The sequence below is a fragment of the Cavia porcellus genome, unplaced genomic scaffold (assembly GCF_034190915.1).
Source record: "Cavia porcellus strain 051 isolate PalLab524CR breed Dunkin Hartley unplaced genomic scaffold, mCavPor4.1 scaffold_42, whole genome shotgun sequence".
Taxonomy (NCBI): Eukaryota; Metazoa; Chordata; class Mammalia; order Rodentia; family Caviidae; genus Cavia; species Cavia porcellus.
The window spans coordinates 1,522,413-1,537,961 of NW_026947525.1; the positions used below are offsets into that span (position 1 = coordinate 1,522,413).

Genomic DNA, 15,549 nt, shown 5'->3' on the forward strand with positions numbered 1-15,549 from the left:
TTTTAATTTTAGTTGATGTGTTCTTTTTTCCTTGAAATAAAATGGATTTACAAATTAAAAGCCTGAGGTAAAGCTCTTCAGTACAAACACTCCTCTGTCGAGCTGAGTTCACCACTGTAGAAGAATGACAGCTCGAGAAGTCTTTCCACTACAGTCTATCTTTTAGGATCCACTCTTGCAGTGAGGGGTTCATTTCTCTGTTTATTCTTGACTCAGAAGGAGGGCAGTAGAGCAGGAGTCAGTCAGTGATGAAGGGGCAGGCTATATGAACTGTCCAATTTTCAGGCCATTGATGGCTGTGACTTTTGTTTCTTCTAGTGTCTCAGCATGATTTACCTTTTCTGAGTACAATACTGGTAGCAAAACACTTGCTGGATCCCATTTAGTACTTTTGATGTCCTGTGGCCTGATTAGCAAAGAACCTGAAAGATCCTGGATCCATGGAATAGTGAGGTTGTGGATAGGAGCCCAGAAATAGGATGGATTGGGTAAAACCAGTTACAAGTGTTTAGGAGTAGTTCCGGTGTCTGGAGCCTCAGGTATTTAGTTAGCTTAAGCTCCTGAAGTCCTCCAGTTTTGGCCATGGGTTATTCACTATCCCTTTTGCTATTGCTGTTGGCAAGGGTAATTTGGGGTCCCCAGAACCCTGGCTTCACTATGAAAGCAGCAGACTCAAGTATCATCTTTGAAATTCACTGCTAGCCTGGTAAGTCCACCATCTTAGGCATTAGGAGGAGCTTGGGAAGACCCTGACTATGATGCTTTTGTAGCTTGTAGGGCAGTAATGAGCTAGGTCTATGCTCTATTTCCTCAGATTAGCAGATCTGGAGTGTCCAGAGTTTATTAATGTATGTAATGCAGGGCCTCATAGCCACAATGGCTCAACTTAAACTTGGGCTTATTTGTATTTATAGTGATCTCCTAAATTTATAATATGTTCTCCTATTTCCATCCTCATGAAAGGTAGTGACAAAGGTCCTGAGAATTCAGAGGTGTAGTAGTGTGCCTCAGTGGAGAAAGGCTTCCCAAACAACTGGTGAACTCCTGTGTATTATACAGAACATTGCATAATAATTTCTGAACATACTTAGTTATTTAGGTGTCACCCCTGCTCACAGACTAGGTTTGTGAGAACAGCCATAGAGTTTTGAAGTCTGAGAAAAATGAAGCAAATATGAACGTGTTATCAAGCACAGGGTAAAAATTTGTGAAGGACAAATTCCAGAAAGGGCTACCTGTTAAATTCTCATGGAAAAATGCCAAAATTTAGGCATTTGCATGGACATATACACGTGATATCCTTCTGAATGGAAAGGAATAGGGGTGTCATCTCTGAATTAAGAGCTGATTTAGAAGCTTGGTTGTTAATAGTTTAAATATGGAAATTCTCTACAATGGACATATCTAAGTGGTGTAAATGAGAAGCCCTAAATAGAAATTTTGCAGCGATATCAATAGTTAGGCATGAAGTGTTTTCTGTTTGGATGAATCAGAGGAGTGTGGAAAAGATGTGGAAGTGACTGACAGGATGCAGGCAGCAAATAGCAGAACATACAACAGAGAGGGTCTTCACTGAAAGTTAGGTAGTTCTTAGAGTAAGTATGAAGTAAAGTTGGGTTCTGATTGCTTCCTTGAGGTGATCAACACCAGCTCTGGCAAAAATCGGTATTCCGCATCCCTGTCAATCCATGATTTTTTTTGTTCCATTGCAATTTAGATCTAATTTTGATTATCTCTAATTATGCCCCAGTGTCATGAAGGTGAAATTTTCAATTTTTTTGTACAAAGGATCGAATGCATGACCTATGCTTTCCAGACAGGCATTCATGCCACTGAGCTAAATACACCACTATGAAAATATTTTCTGTGTAGTATGCAAGATATCCACATTGTTTCTCAGAAAGTGTTGAATATTGTTGGAATTTTTCTCTATTTTATGGCTATAATTTTTAAAAAACAAACCCAAGGTGTCTTATGCATTCTCTTTTTAAGTTTCACTTTGTCTGTTTGGTTTCTCAATCAGGGTTTGTCTATTTTAGATGGCTGTGTAACTTAGGATAGCCCCAAATTCAAGGAAGAAATCCTTCACCAGCATCCCAAGATACATTTCTTATATTTGAATTGAAAGTGATCACTTGGTGACAGTGAGGTATAATTTACAGCTTGGGCCTGGTTTCATTGTATATACATATTTTTAAAATACAGCTGTTTTCCACTAACACTTGAGTTATTATTTATATACTATATTTTATGTTATTTATGTTTTGTTCTATGAATCCAAATTAATGTTTCAAAATGCTGCTTAAGTATATTAAGAACAAAGTACTCATTGGCCTAAATGAGTTTTGAAGTGACATCATTTGTACTCTATCAAAGTGATTGATGAGATTTTTTATTTAATTTTGAAATTGGTAAAATACAACAGAACAAGGCAGCATAAGGCCAACTAAGTTCATACAGTGAAATTGGTACACAACTTCACAACAGGTTACTGGGATAACAGTAATAGGTATCACAGTATATTTTGTTATCTTTGTAATAGTTGTTCTTTAATCACATATATCAAAATGAGATGAAATACAGAACAATATAGAACTCATCAAAACAGAATATTGAATTGAGCAGTACCATTAATCAGAATAGAGTGAAACAATAATAAAAACATTTCCCTTCAAAGAGATAGTAGAAGGAAGTCCCCCTTACTTGCTATGATCTACTTCCCAGGAAACGCTCAGATTTCTGGTTCCCATTTGCTAATGGGGGGGGGGTGACAGGAGAAGAGGGGTAGGGAAGTGGGATGTTTGATTCTAGGCTGTGAATCAGTAGGTTCACTATTGCTTAGTAGGGAGACAGGCTGCTTGTTTGGATTCACAGCTTCCTAAGTTCCAACATAGCACGGATCTCAGGAGCTGCTGCCGGTTCTCCCCCTGGAAGGGCCGCAGTCTGCCAGACTGCCACTGCTTACCAGGGAGAAGTGGTGCTTAATTGGCCTCATAGTGTTCTAAATTCCAGCATGGCATGGATCACAGGAGCTGCTGCTGGTTTGCCCCTGGAAGGGCTGCAGTCTGCCAAACCACCACTGCTGACCAGGGAGGGGAGGTGCTTACCTAGCTTCCCAGTCAATTGATGAGATATTTATATGCCTCTGTGCTTTGCGGTTGCTGGTGCTGTAGGCTTCTCACTGTGAGCTCTGTTTTAGAGGCAGTGCACAGGGAGTCTTGCCATGATGTGTCACAAGAATCAGTGCTCCTATTTGGCTGTTACATTAGCAGTGAGTTGCAATCTAGCATCAAATTTGCTGTCTTCAAAAATGTGTATAGATACAAAATTAATGACCAAGACATGGATTTAAATTTGAACAAATCAGTCTTCATTGAGCTATTTTGTTTGGCTTTATTTGTTTAGTTTTTTTTTTTTTTTTTTGTCTTTTTCATTTTTATCGGTACCAGGGATCGAACTCACGACTGCCTGCTTGCAAGGCAGGCGCTTATGCCGCTGAGCTAAATCCCCAGCCCCCTATTTGTTTAGTTTTGTTTTGTTTTATTGAGACAAGCTTTTCGTATGTATATCAGCTGGATTTGAACACCCTATGGAGCCTAGAATTGCCCTGACCTCACTGATACCTTCCTGTCTCCACCTTTTGAGTGCTGCGATTATAAATATGTGCCACCACACTTTGCTTTTGATTCAGATTTCTAGGAGAGAATTTAAGATACCCCAAACCTGGGGTCTCAACCTTTCTTTGAGAAGTATGTGTATGATCCTTTAGGAGGCGGTGACCTTTGAGGATGTGGTTGTGAACTTCAGCAATGATGAGTGGACTTTGCTGAGTCCATCCCAAAAGAACCTCTACAGAAATGTGATGGGTGAAATCTTTAGGAACATGGCTGCAATAGGTAAGGATGAATACTTTTTGGCACTCATGCTGTCAGAATATTGTTTGTTGCTCATTAGTGCTGTTTCGTTAAAAACAATATGAAAATATTTTTAAAAATAGCTCAGACCTGGACACATTATATCGTAAATCTAAACAAAATCTATTAATTTGTATGTATTACTCAACTGAGTCCTGGTATTTCTATGTCTACAATTCAGGAGGACTTGGGGATATCCAGGAAGCTGAAAAAGAAGGCAAAATTTACTGGAGATACTTAAGGTAATTGACACTCACAAGGAGAGGAATGTTCCTGAGTAATTAGTGACTCAGCAGAAAAATGACCACCAGAGAAATGAGGCACCATTCAATTTAATGTCAGTAATATTCTCCAAAGATGTATAAGCTAGTGTATATACGAGGGAATTAAATCATGAAAATGTATCACATTGCATATAGATGTGTACGAAAGGCATACACTTTGAGTTATGACATTCTGCCTTCAGTTTTTCTATCCATATATACATGTGAATACAACACACTCATTATGTAACAATTGCTAAGATTGCAATAGAATTTGAAATAAAACTGAGTACTCATGTTTCCAAGCCATGCTCTAGACAATCAGCAATTCTGATTAATACTCTTAGTAGGCTGGTGGAATGTTAGTACACTCATTTTGAATATCTGTATGCAGGTGTCTCTAGAAATTGATCCCCTCATACTTGTCCTGGATATTTTTAAAATCTCAAAATCCACATAAAATACTGATACATGCTTACTCATATACAAAGCAGATCAAGTTATAACAGATCAGGCCTTGAAGCATATCTATCTATCACTGGATTTGTGGAGAAGGAAAATGTTAATAGACTCTCTGTGATTGTGCATTCTTGTAAACCCAGCACACTAGGAATCAGATTTTGCAGAATGGCAAATTCAAGTTCAAACTTCCCAGCTTAATGATCAGTGAAAATCTCTTAAAATAGATTTTTAAAAAGCTATAGATTTATGCTAATACCTGTTGTTCATTGCCAGCCCAGAAAAGAAAAATATGTGTTATATAATGTCAAAAAATATATAATATAATGTCATTTGCCATATGAATTAGATGGGTCTTTCACCCATCAATTCAGTGAAATAGCTCAGCTATAAAACTTAAAAGGTCACTGGGTTTCTTTTAGATGAGAAACCAAAATACAAAATGTGGAATGAAATGAAACAGAGTTGACAGAGAAAAGTAAGACTGACCATATCGAAAAGGGAACAACAGGTTAAGGACAGAAGGGAGATTGTGATGGCAAAACATATGAAAATAATCTGCGTGTGATACATGTATGTACCCATGCCCAAAATGAAGCTAAAGATTCTGCATTTCAAAGTACCAATTTTTAAGATTTCCAAATGTGTACCAGTCTTTTGGGAATGGTTGTTTTCAACATATCTTACAAGGCCATTCTGTTGCTTCATGGTCAGAATTTCTTAGCAGGCATTAAAAACAGAACTTTATATTAATGCAGTCATTAAATGGAGACCCATTTCACTGTGTATTTTTCTTATTTTAAATTTAATATAAGGAAAGATTAAATAAGACAAAATAAGTAGAAATAATACTGCTTTCAAAGTGAAAATAAGCAGTAAGAAATCACAAGATGATGATTACATATCCTGCTCGTAGAAATAGTTATGAAATACAAAAGTGAAACATATGAAGTGGGGATTCAAACAGTGAGACTGCAAATAGTTTTGTTCAACTCTCCAAGAAAAGCTTAGTAATATGGTTATAAATCCTATATGTGATTTTTTCTTTACAGAAATTACAAGCTAGGGAAATCCTATGGACATACATCTTGGAATCAGTGTAAAGAAGTATTCCTTTGTATTGCAGAAGGTAATGTGAATGTGAAAGTAACAGAAACACACCACAATGTTCAGATCCATGAAAAATATTGCAGTGGAGGGAAACCCTATGTATGCAAGCAATGCGGGAAAGGTTTTACCACAAATGGAATTTGTAAGAAACATGAAAGAATTCACAGAGGAGAGAGACCCTACATATGTAAGGAGTGTGGGAAAGCTTTTACAACACGTACATATTGTCAAGTACATGAAAGTCTTCACTCCAGAGAAAAACGTTATAAATATAAGCACTGTGAGAAAGCTTTCAGCACATGTACTTATTGTGTAATCCATGAAAAACTTCACACTGGGCAGAAATCGCATATATGTAAGAAATGTGTGAAAGCTTTTAGCAGTAAAATTCATTTTCAAATACATGAAAATGTTCACACTGCAGAGAAACCCTATGTGTGTAAGCAATGTGGAAAAGGTTTCACCCAACTTGGACATTGTAAGGAACATGAAAGAATTCACACTGGAGAGAAACCATATATATGTCAGCAATGTGGAAAAAGATTCACCAGATCTGAACATTGTAAGCAACATGAAAGAATTCACACTGGAGAGAAACCATATGTATGTAAGCAATGTGGGAAAGCTTTTAACACACATGCAAGTTATAAGGTTCATGAAAGAATTCACACTGGAGAGAAACCCTATGTATGTAAGCAATGTGGGAAAGCTTTTAGAACACAGGGAGAATGTAAGAATCATGAAAGAATTCACACTGGAGAGAAACCATATGTATGTAAGCAATGTGGGAAAGCTTTTACCAGACCTGGACATTGTAAGGAACATGAAAGTATTCACACTGGAGAGAAACCATATGTATGTAAGCAATGTGGGAAAGCTTTTACCAGACCTGGACATTGTAAGGAACATGAAAGAATTCACACTGGAGAGAAACCATATGTATGTAAGCAATGTGGGAAAGCTTTTAACACAAGTGCAAATTGTAAGGTTCATGAAAGCATTCACACTGGAGAGAAACCATATGTATGTAAGCAATATGGGAAAGCTTTTAAAACACAGGGAGATTGTAAGAAACATGAAAGTTCACATTCAATATAAAACCAGTGTATATAGGCATCATGAGAATGGTTTCAGCACATGTACATATTGCATAATGCATGAAAATTTTCACACTGGGCAGAAAACTTACATATGTAAGGAATGTGGGAAAGGTTTCAGGAGAAATGCTCATTGTCCAATACATTATAAAATTTACATGATTGAAAAACCCTGTGTATGTGAAGAATGTGAGAAAGCTTTCACCACACATTGATTTTGTAAAATACATCAATGACTTCACACTGGTGAGAAAGCCTATGTACATAACAATGTGACAAAGCTTTTACTGCATATAGTCATTGCAAAACACATGAAAGAATTCACACTGGGAAGAACCACTGGCTATGTAAGCAAGTGGAGACATTTTCAGCAGCCAGATTGTAAGTGAAATACATGAAAAAACTCACACAAGAGATAATTCCTATGTGTTATGGGAATACTCTCAGCATACTTGATCATTGTTACATATCTGAAAGAGCTCACTGGGCAGAGATGCTATGGGATTAACAATGTGAGAAATATGGTAATCCATGTTTCTTGTTAAATACTTAGAAAAAGCATCACTGTTCAGACAGTTTACTTTAAAAATCCCAAGGAGACCTGAAGAAATAATCAATACAGAAGTTTGATGTCAATATTTCTTCACAAATATTCCAGAAATGACAAATCTGAGGTGGATCTCTACTCAATTGCATATGTTTTTTGATTTTCAGTTAATCACTGTACCTCTCTAGATTTTTTAAAGTGTTTTTGTGCTTCAACATGGCATCTTGTAATTAAACATGCTAAACTGAAATGGGCTTTTTCACTTTCAAGTATGGATAGTGCCTATGTACTTAATATTTTGTCTTTAAAACTTAAATTTTATATTTTTTGGTGAATTGTAATGTTGTTTATTTAAAGAGAAAAAATGTAGAAATAATACAGAATTTCAGAAAAATAAACAATAAGAAATCACTAGTTGACTAGTATCATATTGTCATCTTAGAAGTAGTTGTTCAAGTTACAAATTTAAAGCATACAAAGTGATATTCAAATAATGACACTATCAACAGTTCACCTCAATGATCCACCAAAAAGTTTTTAATATGCCTATCTGTCCTACACAATTTTTTTTCTTAAAGAGGGTAAGATTAAACATGGCGAAACAGAGCAGAACAGTTCATAAGGAAACAAGTTAAGGAAACACAGATTTCAAAGCAAGTCCACTGGAATTGTTCACTGTCTATCTTACTGTCTCTATTTTTCTTCCAAATAGTTGTTCCCATCCTCACACACAATGAATATATACTGAATATTATAGAACTAATCAAATAATTACAGGATGATGCAGGCTTTTTCAATATTCAAGACTGATTTTGGGGAAGTCGATATTGACTACCATAATGTCTCTCATTCTCTTCATAGTAGCTGTCTTTATCTTTATGTATGCTGAAATGGAACACAAGAGACTAGACTAATATCACTCTGAACAGTGAATAATAGTATCCTGAGAAGGAGAAAGCTGAGGAATTGCCTAATAAAAGAAGGCAGAGGACATTGTTAAAAGTGTATCAGGACTTAAAAGCTAAAGTAGTCTTGTTGTTCTGTTTAGTTTAATTATATTTTGTTCTGGTCTGTCTACTCATATTAGATTTGAGGGCACAGAGAGATAACCCAAAAATATCAGGTTATACCATGGTAATTATCCTTAATTTCCTATTAACTAAAACTGAATACCTATATTACTTACATTGTCTTCTATGACTGATCTTCTTTGAAGCTGGATTGTTTCAATGTTATTTGGCCTTGAGTGATTTTATTCACATTTGGTATGCTTGTTGGTATCAAGTTCAAGAGCAGAGGCAACTACTCTGAAGATGGAAAGATGTAAAAGATATCCATTGGTGTGCTGGGGATTTAGCTCAGTGGCTTAAGCACCTGCCTGGCAAGGGTGAGGTCATGAGTTTGATTTCCAGAGCCAAAAAAATAAATGAATAAAAGATATCCATTCCAGGTTTGATTATTTTTTAATTAAAGAGAAAAAAGAAAGTAAATAAAAAACAAAGCAATAAAAGGGTACAAGTAATACAGAATTTCAAGAAAAAATACAGTAAGAAATCACTAGTCAATAGGTTACATATTGTCATCTTAGAAACAGTTGTCCAAATTATAAAATTAAAGCATATAAAGTGGACATTCATACAGTGAGATTGCAGAAAGTTCTGTTCAGTGATCCAACAAAAGCTCAGTAATATGGTTTTCCATCCTACACACTCAAGCATGCAGTTATATCCCTTAGACCACCTTCTTTTCCTCTCTTTTTTTACAATAACAATTACACATTTTGAGTTTTTTTACTCCCACAGTTCTTATTACATTTTTTGAAGAGAATAAATCCTAACATGATTAAATAAAACAGTCAGTTAGAACAGAAGGATGGGCATAGTACATGATGCAAAAATAGAATATCAGATGATCAAAAATGGTTACCATTGTGCCTCTTGCTATTTTTAAAAAGAGTTCCTATATCATCAGGTATAATAGAATTGATCAAAACAGTACAGAACAAGACCAATAAAACCTACACTGGAGACCTTGCAATATTTCAAAAAAGATCATAGTCAAACTATAATGGGCATCATAATAAATCTTATTGCCTTCAAAGTGGTTGCCTATACCCTCAAACTTGATACTATCAAACAAAATAGAATATAGTAAAATCAGAACAAGATGTGGAGAGCAATACTGGGGTTCAAATCAGGTTAATAGGAAAACAAATAATTACTATAATATATCCCGCTATTTTTAAATTTAGTTTTCCCTTAATTGAAAAAAATAAAATAGTTTAATTTAAAAAAAAGTTGGAGATTGAGATAAAAGAGGACATTGTAATAGAACAACAGTGGTCAGAATGGAACAATTTAAGCATAATTGTGTTTCACTCCCAGAAAATCTAACATAATAGTAACCATCAAAGTGCCTCATTCCTTGAATTATTTGAGTATAACTTTGTATACGATAGCATCAAGCATATCAAGACAGTGTGAAGCCATTCAACAGAATGAAAGAATTACAGGGTATTTAGACTCAGTTAACAGAAAACGAACAATGGTTTCTATAATATCTCCTTGCCTATAAAAATTTTTCTTTATACTATCGCATATAGTAAAATATAGTAAGATACAACATGTTAAAACCAGTGGAAACAGATAGTTTGTGAGAGAGGGACCATTCTTACACCACTGAGATTGAGCCCAGTATTGATCATGTTGGTTAATTTTGAATATGCTGGTGAGTTAATGTTGCAAACATTTAGCTGAACAATTTTGTGTATGTTTGGTAGGAATATTAGCCAGCAGAGTGTTTTCATTTATGTTATTTTTAACACATTATTGTCTGGCTTCATTCTCAGGATAACATTAACTTTGTCACTTAAAAGAAGTTGGTGGTGGGTTTTCCTTCAACTTGATTGAAGAATTGAAAAACAATCAGTATTCTTTATTATATACTGGATAAAATTCACCAGTGCACTTTTTGTATGCCAGCTTTGTTGTTGTTATTAAGCAGCTGTGATTTTTACCCATTGCCTGTACTCCTTATTGCTCTGTTAATCAGACTATTTCCTTCTGATGCATGTGGTTCGGGGACAGCAATGGACACCACATATCCATTAAAGGTCACATCTTATTTTATTTACGGATGCTACCATTTACTTTTCTATCATCAAACTATCTCTATAATATATAATTTTGTAAGTAACTCCTTTCAGTTACTCAGATTTAATGCACATTCTTGCAGGGTGTGGTTACTGCTGGTAGAACCTGGGCCTGGTGAGGGCCTGGTCTCTTATTTAAGGCTCATACCGTGACCTGCCTTCAGTGTCCCCATCTCCTGACCTGCTCCCTGTAAACACCTGTCCTTCTCCATAGCTACGGTGAATCCACATAAGGCAGTTCAGATCTGCACCTGGGTGGAAAACATTCAGTCAGGTTGGGCTCTGTAACAGACTGACCTCATACAGAGCTCCCCTGAGTTAGACAGGGAGCTTCAGGCATGTAGGGAGGAGCTCTGAAACCATTCCCGCTCTCTCCTGTCCAGTATGGAGTGTGTGATGCCTCCCTTAGAACTCACTGATGAATGAGGCAGCCTGGACTGGGCCTTTTTTAGCTATGGTTCCTGCTAGGTGCTATGGTGTCCTGCTCCTCTGCCTCGACCATCTCTCTGACTTCAGATCTCCACAGAGATTTGAGCAGACTCAGTCTTCCTCTACCAGGCTCTAACTCTATGCTGAGGATTCAGGTGAAATATCTGCTACCCTCAAATTCATCTTATATACATTTAACCTGGAAATTCCACTTCTAAGGGTCATTATAAAAATGAAATTGATAGACACCATATTCTCTTCTTAATCAGTTAAGGTGTGGACAGTTAGAAACCATGAATGTTCGACAGCACAGCTGCTGAGTTAATTATAAATTACAGCCACTGAAAAATGCTGAAAGAAGGCCACGTCCCTGATCTTTCCTGAGATTGAAGAGAGCTTGTGTCCTGACACTCTCTCCACCCAGCAGTGAAGAGACAAATACCTGCACAGCAGTTGAGGACAGGAGAGAGGAGCTGGTCAATGGCAGACCTCTCATCCTGGGAGGGATGCCTTTGGGGTTTTTCCATTTTATTTTCCACTGCATTATTTATAGTGCTCCATTCAATATTACTTCTCATCTGTTCAATTCACTTAAGAATAAATAGTTGGTATCTTCTTTAATAGGTGAGTAGAAATGGATGACTTAATACTCTTTTATATGTAATGTAGGATATGCATATAGAAGAACATTCAAGCTTCACTTTATAGACATATAAAACAAGGAGTCTTTTTATTCAGAAAGGCAACACATCATTCATGACTAACTTCTAAACCCCCAACACATGAAGCCATGCGGATCCTGCTCTGGTGGGTGTCCTGCCCTCCCTACCTGAGAAGTCATTGTGTTCATCTCTGTCTGGTAGAGGACAACCAGAATCTTCTTCAGAGTCTCTTTTTCCAGCAAGGAGGTCTTGAGTCTTCCTGTCCTCAGGCCAAGCAGGGAGTGTGCAACATGCAGAGGAGCCCAGCACCTCCTGCCTTACACCCATTTCCACCACTGCATCCATGCTGCAGCCCTGCAGGCCCAATAAGGCAGAGCCACCAGGGTGCAGGAAAGACTCTGCCACCTCAGCCCCAGGGGCCTCAACTCCTGGGTCCTGGCCTCAGCCCCCACCAGGCTCCAAGCTCTGCCTTGGATTGGACATTCATAGCGGGCCAGACACACCATCAGTGCCTTGGGGCAAAGTCCATTTTCCACAGTGACAATTCCATTCTTCAAATTTTGATCCTTTCCTTTCTAAATGAGGCTGAGGCTTTGGAGACAAAACCCCACACATTGTCATTACTTTTTGTTTTTCTTTCTTTTCCTTCTTCTTTTTCCTCCTCCTCCTTCTTCTTCCTCTTCCTGTTTGTCTTCATCTTTGTGTTCTTCATGGTTTCTTTGATGCTTTAAATACATATTTAGAGGTGTATTTTGCCAAAAAACTTTCCTTGTCTTCTCACACCCCAGTTAAAGGAAATTTTTAAAGCTTTCTGCTGCAGTTCACACCCTATGTGTTTGAACACTCAGAATCCATTTTCAGGGATGTGTGCCTGCATGTATCAGGTTTAGGAGACTCAGCATTTTGTGTGCTTATTGGCCATGTCTGGTGATTCCCTTTGAGTTAGAAGAATTTGTCATTTCCCTCACAAAATGGAATCATGAGACCTCTTTCATACTTGTAATAAAAACCATCTATCTGACTATTTGTTGTAAAGAAAGGTTTCCTGTTGTGATTTTTGCATTATTGTTATTTTTCAAATGCAATGAATCAGTCATTTGTAGCTCCCTTTGTATCACTGAAATCATGGAAAACATTTTCCGACATGAAAAGATGAGTACATACACAATGATTTCTACATTTTCCCTATAGACTTTGTCTATCTGTGGTTTTCTCTTCTGTCAAACAGCAATAGCATCCAGTCTCCTCCAGGAATGTTTGGCCAAACAGAATCTGATGCACTGATATGAAAAACACAGGGTAGTAAATCACAGTGAGCGAAAAGTCAGTGGTGGGTGGGGACTAGCAGGAGAGAACAGGGGTATGGATGGGTCCAACATTGAGCAGAAAGCTGGAACTAGACAGATGTGAAGATTATACCAACTGACAATGGGCTTACATATGACTCAACTGAACATGTGGAAACTAATGAAATCTTAACTTAAAATTAAATTATCTTACAATTTAATGTTTTAAAGAACTTAGATTTAAGAGTAGAAATGAAAACTGAGAGAAATAGAAGAGGTAAATTGAAGGGAAAACGAAGGGCCTATACTTTGCAAGACCTGAGCCCTAAGTGGAGCTGAGGACACCTGCCATGGAACCAGTGACAGACCTGCCTTGGAATCCCACCAGACTGGGTATCTGACCTTGATTTTCAGGTTGATGAGCTGGTGAGGTCATTGGAGGTGAGGCTGGCACAAGATCTGTAAGTAGACCTTGAGCTCAGTCCGGTACCAGCCTTGCCTTAGAAGAATCCCCAACTGTCCTTGCTCCTTGCAAGCCCCAAGGCCTCCCAGGGCATGTCAGGGACAGCTCTGTGCACAAATGCACCCCAGGAAAGCTTCCCATTCTGCCTCATCCCACTCACTTCTGCATGCCTCTGGGTTGCAAGAGGCCCCAAGTCTGAGAGTCTTCCTCCCTCTATAGTGTCCCATGTCCTCCTCAGAAACCAACAGACCCAGGCCAATTCCTTCTCGCTGTAGTTCTCATTTTCAGTGAGCTAGGCTTGGCCCAACTCAATCAGATTAGGTTGGGCTGGCTGTCCCACCTTTCTCAGCAGCACCTGCCAGGAGCCAAGAAGAGAAATTCTGATCCTGAGGAGGACAGGTGTAAGCAGCACTACAGGTCTGGCTTCCCTCCCAAACTGTCCTCCCAGGGTATCCTGTGAGCTAACCATAATCAGCCCTCACTATCTGACAGAGTTTCCTGGACAGTGCTGTGACCACCTGTCCTCTACTCTTCAGGAAGCCTGAAATGCAACTCCCTTTACCACCCTTGTGGCATATTGCCTCTGTGAGAAAGAGAGTGGAGTCTGCACTGTTACTTTAATCATGGGGGCTCAACAGGGTGCTGCTCTATAACTATCTGAAACCTGAGTGGACAGTGGGAGTGCTTCCTGTATGCCTTTCCTCCACCTTCAGTTCATATACGGATGCATCACCCCATTCTGTGTGCCTTCATGGGTGTCCCCTACCCCTATTTTATGTCCATGTGTACAGAGGTCAAGAATTAGGGACACTCACAGTAATGTGGTTAGTACCCGGTCAGCTCTCCAGGTGACTGTGTGGCCTTCATAAGCACAAGGGGCCAGTGTTTGAATCTGCTCTGGTCATTGCATCATGGTCAGAGCCTAGTACCTTGATGATTTAAGGCACCCACCAGCTCCAGCCAAGATGTCTGTGTGGAACTGGGTCATCTGGCATCACCCAGAGATTCTTGCTCTGGATACCATGAGCACATGGAATGACTGCCCACTGTCCTTCAGAGTGAAGACAACAGCTCCAACCAAGTGATGGATCCTTGGCAAGAGGCAAAGCTTTCCCATGGGAAAGGAAAAACCACAATGAAGCCAAGGTCCCCGGTCTGAGCAGACCTAGTTTTAGACCCAACTCCTCCTTCCTACTTCCCTTGTCAACTTAGAAAAGACACCATGCCTCTCAGTTCCTTTCCAGTGTGTTCCCCGGAACTATGGCATCTGCTTCCTAGGGACATCATCAGAGGTGAGAGATGACACTTTTAAACATTGTGGGCTGGTGTCATGTGTACAGAGTATACAGAATTAGAGGTCACTTCCATGAAAGGGTGGAAGGGAGGTGAACACAGTGCACACAGGCCTGGTTCCTACTGTATGGTGGTGGAAATTACAATCACCTCCTGGACATGTTTCCCTGGTGGCATCATGAGGGGGCAGAAGTTCATCAGATCATCCATCATTATGTTCCCTAAGCATCTCAATTTCTTCTATGTATTGGTGTTGTGCCCTCAAGTCAGGATTTCAGACAGGCTAAGCAAGCACTATGGATGCAGATGCACCCCCAAATCTACCAGCACTGTGCCTACATTCACACCTGTATGAGTCACCACTCCCATGGCAAGGGTGCTCAACTGCTGACAGCTCACCTTCTGATGGCCACATCCTGAGTAGCCCATTTCTTGAGCATGGGTCGCATGTAGTGAATTTTGTTCTGGTTTGTATTAGCCAGGCTGAAATTGAGCCCAGGTCCTCACGCATGGTAGGCAAGTGCTCTATCTTGAGCTCTCTCCCCAATTCCTTACTTGTTCTTAATAACAGAACATGGCAGATGTAATGGGATGTGACTATCAAGGTTCACCCATAAAATGACTGTGACCAACCTCCTGCTCTCTCCCTCCTCTGTTCTTCCTTCCTTCCTCTCTGTTTCATTCTGTCTTCCTCTCTAAATCTCTGACTATCTCTACATTTTCTCTGAGGAGAGGCTGACTCTTTGCAGAGAAAAAGGTTAACAGACAGAGGAGACATCAGACCTCCATCATAACTGTGTTCCTGCCTGTTAGCAAGAGAGAGAGCGTGAGAACAGATTCTGCCACAGTGGTGTGTCCACTGAGCCTGCAGCCTG

General features: G+C 38.9%; 1 protein-coding gene across 4 annotated transcripts in view; it reads left to right on the forward strand.

The window, feature by feature from the left end:
- Positions 1-15,549, forward strand: part of LOC134474894 (zinc finger protein 709-like) — a 168,610-nt gene that overhangs the window by 95,924 nt on the left and 57,137 nt on the right. For 3 of the 4 annotated variants that reach the window (XM_063243935.1, XM_063243937.1, XM_063243936.1), the window contains 3 exons: positions 3,770-3,896; positions 4,096-4,156; positions 5,689-8,830. The exons of the other annotated variant lie outside the window; for it this stretch is intronic. In XM_063243935.1, coding sequence (XP_063100005.1) covers positions 3,770-3,896; positions 4,096-4,156; positions 5,689-6,844 — 1,344 coding nt within the window. In that variant the 3' untranslated portion in view covers positions 6,845-8,830. Of the gene's footprint in view, positions 1-3,769; positions 3,897-4,095; positions 4,157-5,688; positions 8,831-15,549 lie in introns of those variants that run through there. 4 annotated transcript variants of the gene reach the window in all.